At 39.1% G+C, this 18,380-nt stretch overlaps 1 protein-coding gene across 3 annotated transcripts in view; it reads right to left on the reverse strand.

Annotated features, from left to right (window-relative positions):
* bcan (brevican) overlaps positions 1–18,380 on the reverse strand; it is a 31,671-nt gene that overhangs the window by 6,306 nt on the left and 6,985 nt on the right. The window contains exons 2-9 of one of the 3 annotated variants that reach the window (XM_086310977.1): positions 11,509–11,591; positions 8,581–8,973; positions 6,227–6,401; positions 5,666–5,793; positions 4,244–4,537; positions 3,150–4,022; positions 1,748–2,488; positions 164–403 (exon numbers count right to left, since the gene is read on the reverse strand). In XM_086310977.1, coding sequence (XP_086167103.1) covers positions 164–403; positions 1,748–2,488; positions 3,150–4,022; positions 4,244–4,537; positions 5,666–5,793; positions 6,227–6,401; positions 8,581–8,973; positions 11,509–11,591 — 2,927 coding nt within the window. Of the gene's footprint in view, positions 1–163; positions 407–1,747; positions 2,489–3,149; positions 4,023–4,243; positions 4,538–5,665; positions 5,794–6,226; positions 6,402–8,580; positions 8,974–11,508; positions 11,690–18,380 lie in introns of those variants that run through there. The other 2 variants (XM_086310976.1, XM_086310974.1) reach the window with 2 other exon arrangements.

The following is an 18,380-nucleotide window of genomic DNA, read 5'->3' on the forward strand; positions in this document are numbered from 1 at the left end:
CCCCTGGTACCGGGAGCAAGCGGGAAGCTACAGTTTAACCCTCTGTGCAGTATAAAATAAAACTCCACATTTGGCATTTTCCTAATCACACCTTACTCTTCCCAAAACACTGATAAGCATCAGCTGCTGTTTCTATTTGCACTTCTTTCTGGAGTACAGATACCTGAAAAGCCTCCTTGTCCTGCAGCTGAAACTTTGGCAGCAGGCAGGGAGGCAGCCATGGCAGTCTGCTCGTTCCCTTCAAAATACACAGGGTATATGGTGGGAGCAATGATAGTCATATCACTGTTGTCTGTGGTCAGTGCTGAGCTGGAGATCTCCTCCTCTTCAGGACGCCATGTGCATATTTTAACTGAAGGCTCGTCTGTGCCGGTCACCTCCATACTACCATGGGATCCATGTTCTGCTGAGACATTTCACAACATGTTCACAAGTTAATTTTAAAATCAGACAACAACTTTCTTGGAGTTTGTGTAAGTTGTCTAGCTCTCCGTGAGTAAATAAATATGTGGCTTATTAGAAACAGATATGTCCAGACTTCAGTACAACGCACTATGTAAGACGGTAGAAGAGGTTACTGTTAGATAAACAAAATATTTTTTGTGAAGTATCTAATTAAGACCTTTAGAGGAGACATATTATTCACAATCTACTTTGCCACTGTTGTGTGCATAATTAGGTATCCCCAATGTGTCAAGACACATAAAACATGAGAAAATAATATTTCTTTGATTTCTTTCATTTGGATCAGCAATCATATCTGTGGACCAATAAAATTTGCAGCTGTGGTGGCAAGCACAGCACTCCATCCATAAATAGATATGCCTGAAAAGCAAGAACTCATAAATGAAAGACAAACTAAGGCAGTTTGCCACTGTTATTTCACTGCTACAGCCACCAGAGCATGTCAAATGCTGTGCTTTTGCTGAACGAGCAAAGCTGGGTCCAAGTATTTGGAGGACATTTGAAAAGAACAGAAGATTCATTGATTTACTATTATTTTGATAGAAAATGGAAAATCTTAAGTGTGCCATTACCTTGATAGGCCGAAGATATGCCAAAAGAAGTCAAGAAGCAGGTTGCAAGTTTTTGCTTAATAGGTTAATAGGGCACAAAGTCCTGCTGTTAGAGTGATGTTACCAAGGACGAATGACCCTAAGGTTCATTGATGCTTAGATAGAGTGGCATATGCAGTAGTCACATCCACATGAATGCCAGTATCTGAACTGTCAGAGCAGAACATTGCTTGATCTCTTCTAATAGAGGTTTTCTCATCTACATTTTTTTCTTAGTTTCTTGTGACTGAAATGTGACATATGGTCTAATTAACCACCCAGAAGCCGCTTTCCATTTTTCTATAATAATACTATGTCTCACACATGACTTATGAATGACAGTGATTTCATACAATGGTCACTTAAAAAGTAAAAGTTCGTCATTAAAAGGTTACCATTTCCATCAATGTCAACTGACTCACAGTCAACTGAAGGAGCTGTTACTCCCGTTTGCAGCTCTACTGTGTCTGACAGAGATGTTATTGTAACAAACAGCAGCTCTTTTGGAGTTATAGCTAAAAACATGTTAAAAAAAACCCAACAACAAAAACTGGATGGTACAGGCCTATAAACAAGGGTTTATGAATGATCTGCATGGTTTCTTCAGCTAAAACTTACAATACACATACTGGGAACGTGTGCGCCCTACATTTATTTGTTAGAAAGGGGTGTCGGACCCTTTTAAACTTTACCATTAATGGTCCCGGTGTTGATCTCTTGCTCGTTAGAAGCATCATCAGTTTCCTCAGGAGCAGCAGGAGGCTCAGCGCTATATTCTCGATCAGACCGAGACTCCTGTGGTGTGGCAGGAGAAAGCTCAGGTTCCCAATTGGGTGTGAGTGTTAAATGAGGGATCAGAGTGATTTTTATCTCTGAATGAGGTGCATTCGTGCCAGCATCACCATTAACTCCTTCTGAATTGGTGTCCCCTGAGTTTTCTGGGTTTTCTCCTGACGATTTACCTGGTCCTTCTGTGACATCTTTATCGGTCTCCTCTGGTGCAATATTTGTGATATTTTGGGCTGTATGGAGGATAATCACTGAGCTGTCTCCTAATCCCTCCATTTCGGGTTTATCCTGAATGTCGTCCAATGGCTCAGCCCCAGATGAAACGTTGCTTTCTGGTATGTAGGTTATTATCTCTGAACTGGCTTCAACTTCAACAGGAGGAGGAGATAAGGTTGCAGAGATTGGGGATCCCAACAATAAGACAGGTTGGTTTTTTAGAACAGGAGCGTCGATGCTGAGGCCTGTGTCGTCTGAGAAAGTGATGACCTCCGCAGTTGAGATTACAGTTGGAGGGTTGTGTCCACTCTGCTCTGCCAGATCATCTGTTGCCACGTCTCCTGAAGTGCTACTCAATTCCTCAGCGCTATGCTCAATTGGGATGGAGGACTCCGTTACATCTGAGTGGGCTTGAGTAGGATCGTAACCTGCAAACAAAAACAAAAAAATCTCTACACTTCTGAAGCAATTTAGACTGATAATGGGGAAACACAATGCATGGTATAATGCTAAAAACTAGTAAAGTAGCAAAGAAAAGTAGCATTTTGGGTATTGGAAATATAAAAACCGTTTACAGGCCTAGACAGAAAATTGTGTTTAAGATATACATAATGTCACTGTGGGTCATTTGGGCAACTTTTTGTTGGATGCAGATGTGGACAGGCAGGTGGGCTGACAGTACCATTTAATGGTGCTCAGAAATAATGTAGCAGTGTGCAGAACAACATACACACACACACAATCTCTACCAGTAGATGAAATATACAACCTTTAGAACTCTAGAAACTCTAGAAAGAGTAACTCTTAATGAAAATAGACTGCCATTTACTCTGAATGACTAATCAAACAATTTAAACTACAGCTCTTATTTAACCATGTACTATTTTTTCTATATTTTACATATTTAACCACATCTAATCCATGGCTAGTTTTAGAATCACTAGTTAACACTTTTGGGAAGAAACCCCCAGACACAGATGGAGAATGACTGCAGCCAGGGTTCAAACCTTCCTGCTGTGAAGGCACAGTGCTAATCACGGCACTACGACCCGTCTTATGGGCTAAATTTCACATTTAAATCTCACTTACTTGAATCAAGGTTTGACTTAGTGACCACTTTGGTTATGGCAGTGGTGTCCAAATCGACTGTCACAGAATGCTCCTGTTCTTCATCTGGAGAATCATCAGCTGTACTTTTATCAAAAGCAAAAGCTGGCATCGGTGAAGTGGCAAGAACATCTGTTACCTCAGTGTGGAGTGAAGTCATTGCCACTGATATCTCCTCAATAGTACCAGTGCTGGCTTCTTCTGGCTGTTCTGAAGCATCATAAGAGGTGCTCACATAGACAAGCTCAGTCACTGAGGCATTTTCCTCAGGGACATATGGAGTGTGGTCCTTTTGCAAAACAGGTAAATCCCACTCTTGATGCACCTCATCAGCTCCAGATGTGGCATTACTAACTGGCACATCTGGATTTTCAGTCATAGAAATATGATGCTCTGTGGGTTCTCCACTTTCTGGATCTGCCACATCAGTTATGGGTATAATGGAGTAATAACCAACTGTAACTACATTATCTGTGTTTGGAGAAGGGGATGAAATTATATACGACTCCTCGTGATCTGTGTCTGGATCCTCTTCGGGTGCTGGCTGATAGGACTCAGGGTAGTTGGCTTTCTTTACCAGTTCCCAAGTGTCATTGGTGGACATGTGCTCTTGGTGATCAGACAGAGGAGTTGCAGTCTGAGGAATGTCTGCTGTCAATTGTGATATTGTCACTGTGTGAGCATCGACAGTACCCTGCTTTATTGGATTTGTAGTCTGGGCAACTCCATCTGTCATTGCTTCACTTTTGCTGACATCCTCCTGCGAGGACGTAGTTACAAAAACAATATCTTGGCCAATATCCTCTGGCTCAGTGGCTAAAACCTGGGGAGAATCTGTGTAGGGGCCATTATCACCTGGAGAAAGAAACATAATTTGAAAAAAAAAAAACTGAATTCACAATATCCTTATGTTTACTGGGATCTTCATGGCAATAAATGTAAAATACCAAGTTGAATTTTACGTAATAAAGCTATATTTCTTTTCTGTCCTTTTATCCATGAAACTACCTACAAAAGCACCGGCACTGAGGGGACAGAATAAACTCAAATAGAAATTACACGACTTGCTCTCTTACTTCTGAAGCAGTAGACATCATGTCGAGAGTGGGTCTCAGGAAAGCCCGTCTGGTTGCTGTATCTGTAAACGGTTCTGACCCCAGGTTCACCACCTCCACAGCGCTCTCTAGGGGTGACAATGGGGTACCGCACACTCCCGTCTGCCAGCCACCCTGGGCTGCAGTGATTTAGTCCGTCATTCCAAGCTGCATAAAGCTGAGCAGTGGTGGCCAACTCTGCACCATGACTGAGACAGTAGGCCTTTGCCTCACCAAAGGTGAAACGCTGGGGGGTGGAGCCATGGAACACCTCACCTTTCAAACAGAGAAACAATAATGTTGACATGTTACTTTTGCTACATTTTTACTAGTGATGTGCGATACCACTATATTTCCTTTCCGATCCGATACCAAGTAAAATTCAGGGTGGTATCGACGATACTGATCTGATACCGATACTCTGTACAAAAACTTAATGCTTCATTGTATTTCATAATACAATATATAATTGTATTATGTAATTGTAATAATAATATAATAATATAGCTTCATAATGATTACACGACATCAGACTACTTGTTCTTATTGCTTAATAATGCAGAATTATCATATAGAAATTCAGTTCGACTCAACATAAGCTCATCATATTCTGTGATATGATTTACTCTGAGGTGTTTGACGAGGTCAGTGGTGTTGCCACAAAACCTCACTGTCTTGCCACATATATCGCAAACCATGTCTTGGCTGTTTGTGGCGGTAAAATACGTCCACACATAAATCAGTTTACGCTCAGCTATTGTTGCGAGTGCGCACGACAGGGGCTGTAACACATTTATACAGCCATATTTCGCATATGACTATGAAAGGTGTAAGAAGTAGTTCCTTCCAATTTAGACGATCTGAATGATATAGTTTCTTTTCACTGTGTTCCTGTTGATGAAAAACTACAAATTTACCCCAAAGTACTAAAATATGAATATTTTAATATGAGAATCGATTCTAGAACATAAATTGTTGGTATCGGAAGAAGATCCGCACACCACTAATCTTTACATACTATGTCTAATAAAGCGGGCAATTGCCATAAAGGTATTTTTGATCATTAAGGGTTTCAAGGCATGCTTTAAGTGCAACTAGGCGGCGATATGCTTGCTCAGATTTAGCAAAAGTTTTTACCAAAGTTTTGAGAACCCCAGTGATCCTCTAAAAATAAATTGTTACTAATCATAGAAATCGCTTTTATGCTAAAAGGAAAGAAACAAGCAGGTTTTACACATTTAACACATCACAGAACCATATCATATTACTGAATCTGCAGTTATTAAAACTGGTGACAAAATATACAAAAAGAGTACAAAAATAAGACACAGGTTTTATCATAAAATACATTTAACATTAAAAACTTGTGAAATGCATTTTACAAGTTTTTAATAGTTGTATTACCATGAATATTCTCCACATAGCAGTACACGTCATATAGCTCATCGGGCTCTAATAGTCCATAGTTCCTCACTCCTGGCAAGCCATCCATGTCTCCAAAACAGCCCTCTCTTGGCATCTGAATGGGGTATCTGTGGATGGAAATGCCAAACATCACTGAAGCACCTCTTCTTCTCTAATGGCAGCACTCTAAACATGGCACTTGTGTAAGTACATTTGTGAGTAGGTCTTGAAGAGCTGAAATGTCTGGTTTGAGATCAGATGAGTGACTCTCAGGTACTTGACAATCTCTGTGTTATAATGTGGAGAGCATATCAAATATTAGCTATCTGAGTGGAGCACTATCATCCCCCGAATGACTGACCTCTACACTAAATGCTCTTTTTTCTACATAGAAAACAACAAGTCAATCTACAATGTCAGGCCTGATGTTTGTTTGGAGCTGAAGAAAGGATTTGGATTGATTGCAAATGTACGCTGAAAACAACCTTGAATTAATTCACATAAAATGCTTAAAAGGCCAAACATTGCCAAGTAATGTGCCCTGTCCTCTCAGGTCCTCACCTCACAGAGTGGTCTGAGAGCCAGCCTGCATCGCACTGCTCATATCCGCTGTTATAAGAAGCAAGTAGCTGCTCTGGGGTAGCGATGTCAGCCCCGATGTCCTCACAAGCCTCTTTAGCCTGCTCAAAGGTAAAAGCGTAGCGGCTGGATGCATCGCGGTAGTGAAACACCACACCTGCAAAAAAAAGAAAAGCTTTGTGAAATCTGTGCAGATCTTGTAAAACATGTAGTACTAAACAAGCACTCACATAAACAGATATCACAAAGAAAAGTACATTATTGCAGAGCACATTATCAACATGATAAAATCAAATCATAAAATTATAAAAAATATAACTTAACTAACTGCGATAGAATGCACTTTGCAGTTTAATCTTTTGACTTAGCTTTAAGATTCCTGTAATGGTTTCATTACTCCATCGGTGGCTGTTCCAAAACACAAGTATTTTTAAGCTTAATTGGCTTCAGCTGAGCATATGCTGCTTGGCTACATGCTGAGAATGTCACCACTTAAACAAAAGATGGGCTGCATGTTGTATTCACCGTGATTGGGATTCGTCTTGTATATTAGAAGGGGACATGAAACGCTATACATATAAAGGCTAATATACACCATTGAGCCTGCTCTTGAAAAACAGACATAGGTGTAACATTGTCTGTGAAGCTGGATTTAAGAAATAAGTGCTTAAAGTTTTAAAAACATGTTTACGACCATCTTGTGTCTGTGAGTGTGTCATGACATCATGTGTTTGGTTGGTTGCGGCTAACAGACTTAGTTTAAGCTAAATAGTGATAGAATCAATACCTCAGTGGAAAACAAGGACTAATGTAAGTCTATTAGCCGCAGCCAACCATTCAACCACATGACGTCACGTCCCCTACTGACAGAAGACAGCAGTAAACTTTGGCTTCAAGGACTTTTCCAGCTTTAATCCGGCATTACATCTATGTCGGTTTTTGAGAGCAGGGCTCAGTGGTGTATATTAGCCTTTATATGTGTAGTGTTTCATGTCCCCTTTAAATTAATTAAATGGAATCTGAAATGAATTCCTTTCTTCTGTTAACTACAAGAAGAAGTTGGTTTATTTCCTTAAATTTACATCCCAACAGCCCAACCTTATTGTGACCTTAGTGAGCAACACAATGGAATTCTTGTCATTATTTAATGCAAACTTCGTGAAACCAGCATTCAGAGCCTGATATATTAGCTCACAAATTACTGTGGTCAGAATATCCATATTGTATTGCTTTGAGAGGGCAAAGTCATTCATCACACATGCTGAAACTGTGCATACTATTGATACAGAAACAGGAGAGAAACAGCAGCTTTTCTTTTGTTCTTTAGGGAACGGTTGACCTTATTCCTTTTCATCGTATTGACTGGGACACTTTTCTTTGACTCGGAGTCAAGACACACCTGACTTACACCACCGACTCACTCATACCTGGGCAAGGCCATTTCACTATTTTACTAAGTCATTGTGACATTATTGCTTGTGGAATAACTACATGATGTGGTTCGCTCTGTTTATTTTAGTACGAAAGGTGGCACGCATTGCTTTTTTGTCTGTGTAAAAAAGTTGTGCTTTGAAAAGCATCACGCACAGCAAAATGCACTAAAAAGACATTGAAGGAGATTTTGCCATTCATCTAAAAGAATGTTGATATTTATTTGAAAAGGGAAGGTGAAAAACTTTCAGGTCACTGAAAACATCTCTTTACATAAAGTCAAACTCCACTACAGGCCTGTTAAATAAACTCCCAGTGCACAGATTTCTTGATAACAGCTAGATATAAACTCCAAATCTGCTAAACTTTCACCTCTGAACCAAAGTTAACCTGATTCTAGCCTTAAATGATTGGAATTATGTTGAATTCAATCGTTCCCTGTAGTGTTTCAGACTAAAGACCAGATTTAGCCCAGAAAACAACATTCATGGACAAGTGATGCTGGAGGTATATCTGTGTAGTATCTATCATTATACTGTTAACAGTAGGAACATTTCACAGCTAAACAGATAAAAACAGATGTTTTAAATCTCAAGTAGCAAAACCTTGACCATCAGATGTATAAATAAGTCAGTTTCTAATAGATTCACGACCATCATTGATAGAAATTACATTTGCGTGTTATTCACTGTGTGAAAGCAGCTAAGAGTAAAGTTTCTAAAATGATTCCGAACTCACTGCACATGTTCATAGTATTTGGTCCATGGCCATTAATTCATAAACAATTTAAGTGTAGCTTAATTTTAAAAGGCAAATTCTTAGTATGTTCATTTATTGACCACATTATATTATGTTGTTGACTGACAGTCTGATAAAAAAAAAAAATATATATATATATGTCTCACCTTTGACCTTGACCTGCACAACATCATTAGCATCCTCGAGACCTTGCTGCACCTCACAGCGGTAAAAACCAGTGTCGTTCTGCCTCACGCTCTCAAGACGCAGGGTGAGGTCAGCGGGGGAGTAGGCATAGTTGAACAGAGAGGCCCGTTCCTTGTAGGCCTCACTGACCCTCACTCTGTCACCACGGGCCACCAGGATCTCTGTCTCCATGCCATGATTCAGGATACTCCATTTAATCCGGGGGACAGACAGCACAGCGTGGCGACCATTGGTAGAGGGGGATGGCGGCGGGTGTGCCAGAGACACCAGGCAGGGTAAAGTCAGAGAGCCACCGAGCACCGCAAACACAGGTTGGGTGGCTGGGATGGTTACATGGAGAAGCTTCGAATCATCTGAGAAGAGGCAAGCTTTAAAGTAACAAGCGACCTTTTGTAATGCACTCTAATTTTTTATAAGAATCAGATGTTTGTGTGTTAAGTACATATCCAAACCCTCACAACCATGCCTTTCTAACTTTCTCTCTAAAATGCTCAACCTGAGATGCCCCTTATATACATTCATATCTGGTCACTGTACAACTCTGCTACCTTTAGTTTTACCTCCTGTCTTTTTGCTACCATATCCAAACTAGGCATCATAGTGTAGGTCTCACTGCCACCTTCTAAACTGTCCTTTTTCACACTTGCTGCTATCCTTCTGTCACATATCACCCTTGACACACTCTCTTCTTCACCTCTTTTATGCACCGGCTGACCCCAGGCACTCATTCACCTTCACTACCACCATATTTGCATTATCTACCACTGAAGCAGTAGAGAGCAGTGATGTGGCTGTAGTGAACACGTATTTCAAGGTGGATTCGGGGGGAAATGTAACTAGGCGTAGGGTGACCTTGGACGGGAAGAAGAGGTAGTGAGTGAAGGTAGATCCAAGGATGAAATGGTGGAAGTTGAAGAAGGAAGAATGTTGCAGGGAATTCAAGGAGGAAGAAATTGGGCGATATGGTAGAGTTACCAGATGCATGATGAAGGAAGCTGCCAAGATGGTGTTTTGTATATCCTATGGACAAAGGAAAGTGGATAAGGAGACTTGGTGATGGAATGAGAAAGTACAGATAAGCATTGAATGGAAGATTTTGGCAAAGAAAAAGTAGGATAGTGAAGGAGTAATTTGAGGCTGTGGTTTACAGCAAATAGAGAGGTGGTAAAAAAATGAAAAAGGCTTATAGTGATTTGTATGTGAAGCTGGAGACTAAGGAAGGAGAAAGAGACTTGCAGCATTTGGCTAGATAGAAAGACTGAACTTGAAAGGATGTGCCGGAGGTTAGGATGATTAAAGATATAGGTGGTAACATACTAACAAGTGAAGAGAGTGTATTGAGAGTGTGGAAGGAGTCGTTTGAGGAACTGAGGAATGAAAATGAGAGAGAGAATAAGGCAGATGGAAAAAACGGTTCCTACAAAGCAAGTGAGGGCAGCTTTGGAGAGGTTGGAACTAGGAATGTGATTTGTCCAGAGGATATGCCTGTGGTGGTGTGGAGATGTCTTGGAGAGAGCGTAGTGGACTTTTAAACCAGATTTCTGAACACAAATTTGGAGAGTGAGAGGATGCCTGAGGAGTGGAGAAGTGAACTGGTACCGATTTTCAAGGACAGGGGTGATGTACAACGCTGTAATAACTACAGATGGGATAAAGTTGATGAGCCATATCATGAAGATATGTGACAGAGGTGTTAAAGCTAGGTTAAGCAGAGAGGTGACGATCAGTGAGCGGTAATATGGCTTCATGCATTACAGATGTGATGTTTGCTTTGACAGGAGCTGCGCTGTTTCTTTGCGTATCTAGTGAAAGCATATGATTGGGTGCCAAGAGGGGAACTGTGGTATTGTGTGAGGAAGTTAGAAGTGACAGAAAGGTATTTGAGGTTGGTGCAGGACATGTATGAGGACGGTGAGACAGTGCTGAGGTGTGTGATAGGAGTGACAGATGAATTTCAGGTTAGCACGAGATTACATCAGAAATTGTCTCCAAGCCCTTTCTTCTTTGCGATGGTGATGGACAGGCTGACAGATGTGGGCAGGCAGGAGTCTCCGTGGACTGTGATGTTTGCGGACAATGATGTGATTCAGTCACTGGTAAGTTCAAAATCAAACTCTGGTGGGTAAAATATGAAACATGGCTGAGGTTTTAAATAACAGTGTCGGTGTCCAAAGCAGAGGAAAGTTGACTTAAAGAGAGGGAGACATTACATTTAATTCATGTTTGTCAGACAGTGGATGAACCGAGGGTGTGCACCAAAACGCAGAAGGAAATGTGAATCACATAAAATTACTCTAGAAGAGCCCAAGAATAAGAAAGAAATGAAACTAGAAATGAGCATAAAAGGTCAATTTTAATTAGCTACTTCTTGGGTTATTATACATACTATTCATTGATGACAATTGTGTAAATATTTGTGTTTTAGTAATATTATATAAATTAGGGACACACAAACATGGCTCAGCCACTTCTCTTAAACGTAGACACAATGATGTTTCAACAAAATCTAATGTTAGCTAAATACAGTTACAGCTTTCATCCTGATGATGGTACTAGATGAAAAGTTAAGGGATTGCCTGTTGATATACAAAATGAGCCATTTGATTACTTTTTCTTTAATTTTCTTATTCTTTTGCTGACACAACGAAAGAGCTACATTTACATAGCGGTATCAATTAACCTTGATTTTTAGCTGGAACACTCAGATACCTTTGAGCATGGCTTCCACAGGGTGCATGTCAGCAAAAACAATAGATGACATCAAATGATTTAAGAGGACCCTACTGCCCTAAAATGTTAGAGGTCAGGTGTGATTTAATGAAGCTGTGGATGTCAGTAGTGGATGGCAGTGGTGAAAGTGACGGAGATAGAAAGGGAGAGGTGCATACCAGGCTCATGGAGGGAAGTAGAGGGCGATAGCAGGACAAAGAAACAGATGGCGCACAGCAGCGCACGCAGAGGCACATCCAGCCTGTGGGTAAAAGACAAGAAAGGAGACAGAGGGACATAATGTGTGAACCTGAATATGACAAGGAGTTCTCCAGTTTGAACAACATGTCTTTTAGGCATACTACTTCCTAATACCCTATCTTCACTTTCAGTTATAGTACCCAGTGCATTAAATTTAAATCCCTTTTCATCAAACAAACAAAGAAAAAATTCTAATTAAATTTAAAAAAATAAATGATGAGTTGAAGTGCAAAAGAAGCAAAGGTTCTGTCACAGGAAGGATTATTGTCATTATTTTTCTTAATAAAAACAAATAAAACATATTTTTTGTGTTACAATATTGTGAATTAATCTAATGCTTTACATGTTATCATTTGTTTCTCAATTTTTGTCCAAAACCTGCTAAAATACATCACTGAGGCTTCCCAACAACAACAGTAAAAACAGATAACTCTTCTCTCTGGATGATGTAACATTCAGAGCTACTTAGGTGCTTGCATGTCTTTGGTAACTTCAATTTCACAAGCCGATGAAAAGCCTTTTTTTTTTAACATTGACACTTTTTCAGTTTTCTTTCTTGTTTCTATTTTGTTTGTTGTTAGGTTTTTATTTGTTACTAAAAATGACAACTGCAGTCACCCGTTTTTGAAAGGGTCAAACACTTTTGATGTCAGCCGCTGAAATGCAGCTTTTAAAGAACTACAAAACAGTGTGAACTTGACTTCTTGTGCCAATAATGCAGCCTCACTGAAAAACTTGAAGGCAACTTTTTAGAGTGCACTACTTTTATCCTTTTTTAAGCATTCTTGGTTCATGACATTGTAGACAGCTGCAGCTGCTGTTCCACAACACCTGACAGCAAGTATCTGCAAATATGAGTGTCTCACTAAGGAGAGAATAAAAAAGACACGCACTGATTTGAGAGATTCATCAAACTCAAAGCAGACAGGTAGTGACACCTGCTTTCATATCATGTTTAAACTGTCTAATAAAGCCAGTGAGCGGATAACATGAGCATCTTTGCAGGAAAAAATGAGAGAATGATGAGCGTAGCCATCAAAAGTAATGCTGATACAACCACAAAAGATACAATTTAGAACACTGCAGATAGGAAACACAAAGGACTTTTTATAATATTATTAAAATAACACCTTCAAGAATAAACTAAAAGCCACGAGAGGCTAAGACTGGGCCTGCATACTTCAGTGATGCATTCTCCAAGAATAATGATTCACTGAGATAGAACAGCTTCAGCTGTTTCACCTTACTGACTTTTAGTTAATGATTTCCAGCTTTTTTCATTACTTTAGCTAGCCAGATTCATTGTGTTTATAACTAATAGTTTTATTTGTTTACTCTAAGAAAATGATTTTCAGCTGTTAGCCATGCATTTAGTGAAATGCTTCAACCATTATTTACAATTTCTGACTACATTTTCTATTGACTATGTGGGAAAAAGAATCATGCTATTTGTGGATAGAATCAGAAAATACAGAAAAACAGAACAAATTTATTTATTATTTAGCTCATGATATTCATGGGAAACTACACCCAGGTGTTCTGAGAAAAAAAACACAACCTTGAGTCATGATAAATAATATTAAAACAAGTAGTTGTGCAGATTAAATTTTTATATAAATTAATTATGAACAAGTTTGTTCGTGACCGGCTGTCACAATCAAATATTTTCATCAGCACTGATGTTTGTGTTACTAATTTTTAGTTATATTGGGTAAATATTTTGAACTTGTATGTGTGGGTGTGTGTGTGTACAATTATCATTCTTATTCTTAGTTTGAGCTTGATGTGAGTTTAGTCTTCAAATTACAATTACAATGGCAACCTTCTCACAACCCTTTCGAGGCCTGTTTGAGAGTTAAAACTTGGTTTTAGGGTTAAAGTTAGGATCAATTTTTAACAGACTTTTTTTCAAGTCACGGTTAGACTGTTAGGTGTGATAGCTAAGGTTATTTTAAGGGGCTATGCAATGTATTATGTGAATGAATGTTCCCATAAAGCTAGCTTTTCAAACATACCCGGGTGTTTTCGCTTTTGTGTGTGAGTCTGAGTGTGTGTGAGTCTGAGTGTGTGTAGGAGACAGAGAGAAGGACTGCCTGTGTGTCCTTGGAGCTTTGTGGCTGCTGTGAGTCAGACTTCAGGAGCTGTGGAGTGTGAGCTGAATTCTGATTTCTAGAAAACTCCCCGGAGGGTCAGACTGAAACCCAACCTCCAGCTTAACTAGAGTTACCATTATTAGCACCCGTGTTACCCTGAGCATATTGTCTTTTGCTTTTGGTGTCCTGTTTTCCTTTGTTGTATTTTTTGGTAGTCCTAAGGGTATGTTACACCATTTTATGTTATCTCCTATCTGCTTTTTCTTCACAATGGCAACTAACAAACAAAGTGTGAAAGGCTTTTATCCAAGAGGAAAAGGCCTTTATATTACGAAGAGTTGCAGACAGGCTGCCGAGCTATAATATTACATTCTTTCCTCAAGAACTCGTCATGCAAGTTAAGACCAAAACTCAGTCAGTTATTGATTATACTTTAATTTCTACTGTAACAGCTTGTGGCCTTAGGACTTAAAATAGTCTTATAATCTGTTTTTTAGTAAAGAAAAACCTTCATGAGTTTGTAATTTATTTCTAAAGCTACGTTGAGAATAAAAAGCAACAATTAAATTCAAAACCTCTTCTATCTCTTTTTTCTTTTTTTTTTTAGTTAGAATTATCAACAGATGGCAGATTATTGGCCAGATGATTCAACCACAACCAAGCAAAAACCGAGCAGGTCACTCCTTCCCACAGGGGACAAAACCTGACAACACTTCGCCGGTGGGTCTGCATTAACGAGAGGTTCAACAGGAGGAAATAAATGAGGCTGAATGAGAGTAAATGGTTCATTCAGACTCTTAGATCTTTTATGCAAGCTCTTTTTACAAGTTGCCTGTGGAGAGGAGAAGAAGGTGGACTGTCTGTCTGCCTTAGCTGAAGATGAATGTGCAACTCTGGAATCAGACAGTTGTGTCAGTGAACGTTTCCTTTTGACTGAAAGGAGTATTAAACACGTGATGACGAGAGAAACTGAAGTTTGTTTTATAGTCTCAGCAGAGACAGACTTCTAATCAAAACAGGATTAATAAATAATCGCTCAAAGGCTCTTATAATGGACAAATATGAAGGCTTTGAAGGCTTTGAAGGGAGAAATGCCACATGGGATAAAGCTGGCCGTTCAAATCAATTTAACCGAACAGAGATTTAGACTGACAGGTACCGATATCCACTAAACTTAAATGGGAACGGGCTAAAGAAAAGAAAAGTGAAATTCACTAAAAATTTGTCATATGAGAAAGAGTGCCCTTGAGAAACATTTACATGTTACATAAAGATTACCAAAGTACAGCTCAGCACATAAAAAGGTGTGGGTAACAAAATAAATAAATGTAATTTAGACAATTCAAACAAGTTTGATTTTACATGAGTATTTTTATTTTATGCAACTTAATATTTTACCACAGAATTTACACGGTCCCTTCCCCTGCTTTTGTTTAGCGTACATCATCACTATAAAAGAGGGTCTCCAACAGCTGCTCCTCAAGAAATCCCATCTGTCGCTGGCATCAGCATTGAAGCCTGGGCTGGCTTCAGTGTCGATGCCAATTACGAAGCACGATACTCAGTTCTGTCTATTCTATTGCACCAACTATTGCACTTTTTACAAAAAATAAATATGTGGACTGATTGTCTGCTTGATTACCAGCTATAATCTTAAAAAGTTTAAACATAGTTGCACAAATGAAATGCTGATGTCTGATGTCTGACACCTTTTAGTCAATTAGCTTATTTGACTGGCTGACTTCAATATCTCCTGGCCAAATAGATAGAACTCAATTCTATCAATGGGAATTTTGCATATGTAATATTACTAAGTGTTACTGTTAAAGAGTTCCCACATTTGATGAGCAAAGTAACCAAAAGCAGAACACTTTGCATGACACCTTAAGGCTGTCAAAAGCAAATGCATTTCCAATTTCACCCACAATCTTACTGGTTGCTGTTTTTTTTTTTTTTTTTTAATATAACTGGGATGTCAACATCTCATCTACAAAACTAGGATTTATTAAATGAGCACAACACCAGCTAGCTTGACTTGCTGATAAAATCTGAGACGCGAGAGATTTAGATGTCTCACATAGAGTATCAATGAATAAAAAGCAGCATACAAATATGAAAATATTGTAAAAACAAAAGAAGAAGAAGAAGTTCTTACACATAAGTATTCACACAAAGAGATATTTTATTAAGATCATTTCAAATTCTAACATTAATAACTTCTATAATAGTTGAACAAGCTTGAGTAAATAAGACAGTAATTGCATCTTCCATGCTCATTTTATTCATCTTCAGGTCACACTGATGTGAAACTTTCTGCAAACTATCAGCTATCTGTCTCCCTCACTTGATAATTCAGCTCCTCTGTGGGCGTAGCCTCCCACCATGACCACATTTCCACAGGGCATGAAGTTTATAGAGACACACAGAGTGAAGGAGAAATAACAAGAGAGAGAGCTCTTTTTTGCCAGGCAATGGATGCATTCTGGTCAACAACAGAAGTGCAAAGTCAGGCATCACAAGTGACTGAATAGTCAGTGACTTCACCTTAAGGGAAATGCAGTGAGGGCCAAGAGAGAGGATGTTTGACCGCTAAGTATGCCAGGAAAGGTCATTTGAGGCTGGAAGGGAGGTAGAGGGGGTGAACTACATTCTTAAGGACTGCACCAGCTTTGTGAGAGTTTGGCCCATTTGTCACTTTACCCAGGATGTGATGAGAGGGCTGATGCTCCAGCAGAAAGCTAAGTGCAGCACACATGCTGACATTTCTGTAAACGGGTTGACTGCATTACTGCATCTTTAGAGCATCAACCACAATTAAGTGTTTGCAAAAAAGAAGACATTGGAGTTCTGTCATTGTGAATTTCAAGGAAAAATCTACCTTTAGAATTACACTAAGCTTGACACACTAAAGGTTTATGACAGCAGTGCTAAGTTTACAGTTTTTAGAATTATTTCACACTTTTTCACTTTTTGGAGTTTTTTTGAGTGTTAGGTCTTAGAATACTGCCTCAGATATTTGTAAATTATGTGATGCTCTTAAGTTCATCAGTGCTCCAGCCTGATAAGATTATGAATACGAGGGGTAAAAATTAGCTTCCAAAAGGTGTCTTAGTCTCACCCTTACAGATCGTTTTCACTTTGGAGAAAGAGTTTGTATTTCCCGAAAAGAACTGGAGGAGTTGGCTGAGGAGAGAGCGGTCTGGGCTTCTGTGCTTGGACTGCTGCCCCGGTGACCCAGATCTTTACTGGCAGTACAAAGGGGATGGATGGATTTAGCTTTCCTTAGCTCTTTTATTTACAGTAAGGAACATGCAAATCTACTTATGTTAGTTAGCATCAAAGCTGTAAGAAGAATTTACACAATAGTGAAGATCAAACAATTTTTTCTCTTACTGAATCATATTAAAGCTGTGGTATGTGTGCTTTAGTGACCAGTAGAAGAAGCTACACTTCTGAAAGACACTAGGACCTTGAGTTGTAATACAATCAAAATCAACTTAGAGGTTGTTATTTCATGTATCTATATAATGTCTATTTTACTACTGTAAAATCTATATTTTACTACTGTATTTTTACAGCAAAAACATCCTATTGTAATAGCATTTACAATAAAGTCGCTTTAAATTTTTTTCATTGTACTGTAATTTCATTTGCAAGAATTGTATTAAAAATAAAAACATATTAAAAACGTGTTAACATTTTTTTTTACAGTATCTTACTGCTATCTAGCCTCCAGTAAGTTACTGCTGAACTTATGATAACCTGTTCACAGTTTGTGTACAGTTTAAAGTTACTGTCACTTTTTAAAAAAAGTATTTTCATATATATATATATATATATATATATATATATATATATATATATATATATATATATATATATATATATATATATAGATATATATATATATTTATGCTAACCGACATCAGAAATTAATTATGAAAAAAGAAGAAGTTTAAACAGAATTTATAAGTACTTTTATTAAAGGATTCGAAAATAATAAATGCAAAGGAACTCAGTAGCACCGAAAGCCTTTCACCACACAGTCTAAAACTGCCTCTTTTTGCTGCTGTCATTCAGATTTAAGAATGGATTCAAAAACTACTTGCCAGCCCATCATTGGTCAAACCTGACCTCCACTGTACCCCTCCATTTTCTCTAAGAAAGGACCCCCACAGTAAACTCCTGTCGCCCCTCGGCAGATCCTCACTACCCCATCCCACCAGTCCCACATCACACCACCTAGAATGGATCAGCCTGCCCATCTCCAGGGGCAACCTGAACACCCCCACCTCCCACCCCGAATAGACACAATCTGACAGGAAGCAAGGAGCAGCCAGGGAGGGCTGGAAGCAAGAAAAACCTCAAAGAGAATAGGGGAGGCAGAAAAGAAGAAAGAGGCTCCATACAGCATGACTGAGTGCTGAGAGAGATGTTAAGTTCACAGGAATGATTTGGAACAGCTCACCAGGCAGCCTCAGGCAGCAGTCATGTCTTGTTAGCTGTTAGCCGCTGACTCTGTGCGCTGGAGGGCAAAACTTTTAAAGCAGTGACAAAAGCCATAAGCTACAAGTCTCTGGGTGTTAGCTACAGCAGCCGTTAGACTTGTGTGAGTTTGTGTGTGTGAGTGTGTTGTAGTCTGTGTGCCACAAGCCGATTAGGCAGATCTGCTGTGAGTTTTAAGGGCTTATGCCTCA

Source organism: Aulonocara sp. 'chitande type north' Nkhata Bay, linkage group LG11 (genome assembly GCF_057382095.1).
Source record: "Aulonocara sp. 'chitande type north' Nkhata Bay isolate Kocher_YH1m ecotype deep benthic linkage group LG11, A_spYH_male_GT1.1, whole genome shotgun sequence".
In the NCBI taxonomy this organism is placed as follows: Eukaryota; Metazoa; Chordata; class Actinopteri; order Cichliformes; family Cichlidae; genus Aulonocara; species Aulonocara sp. 'chitande type north' Nkhata Bay.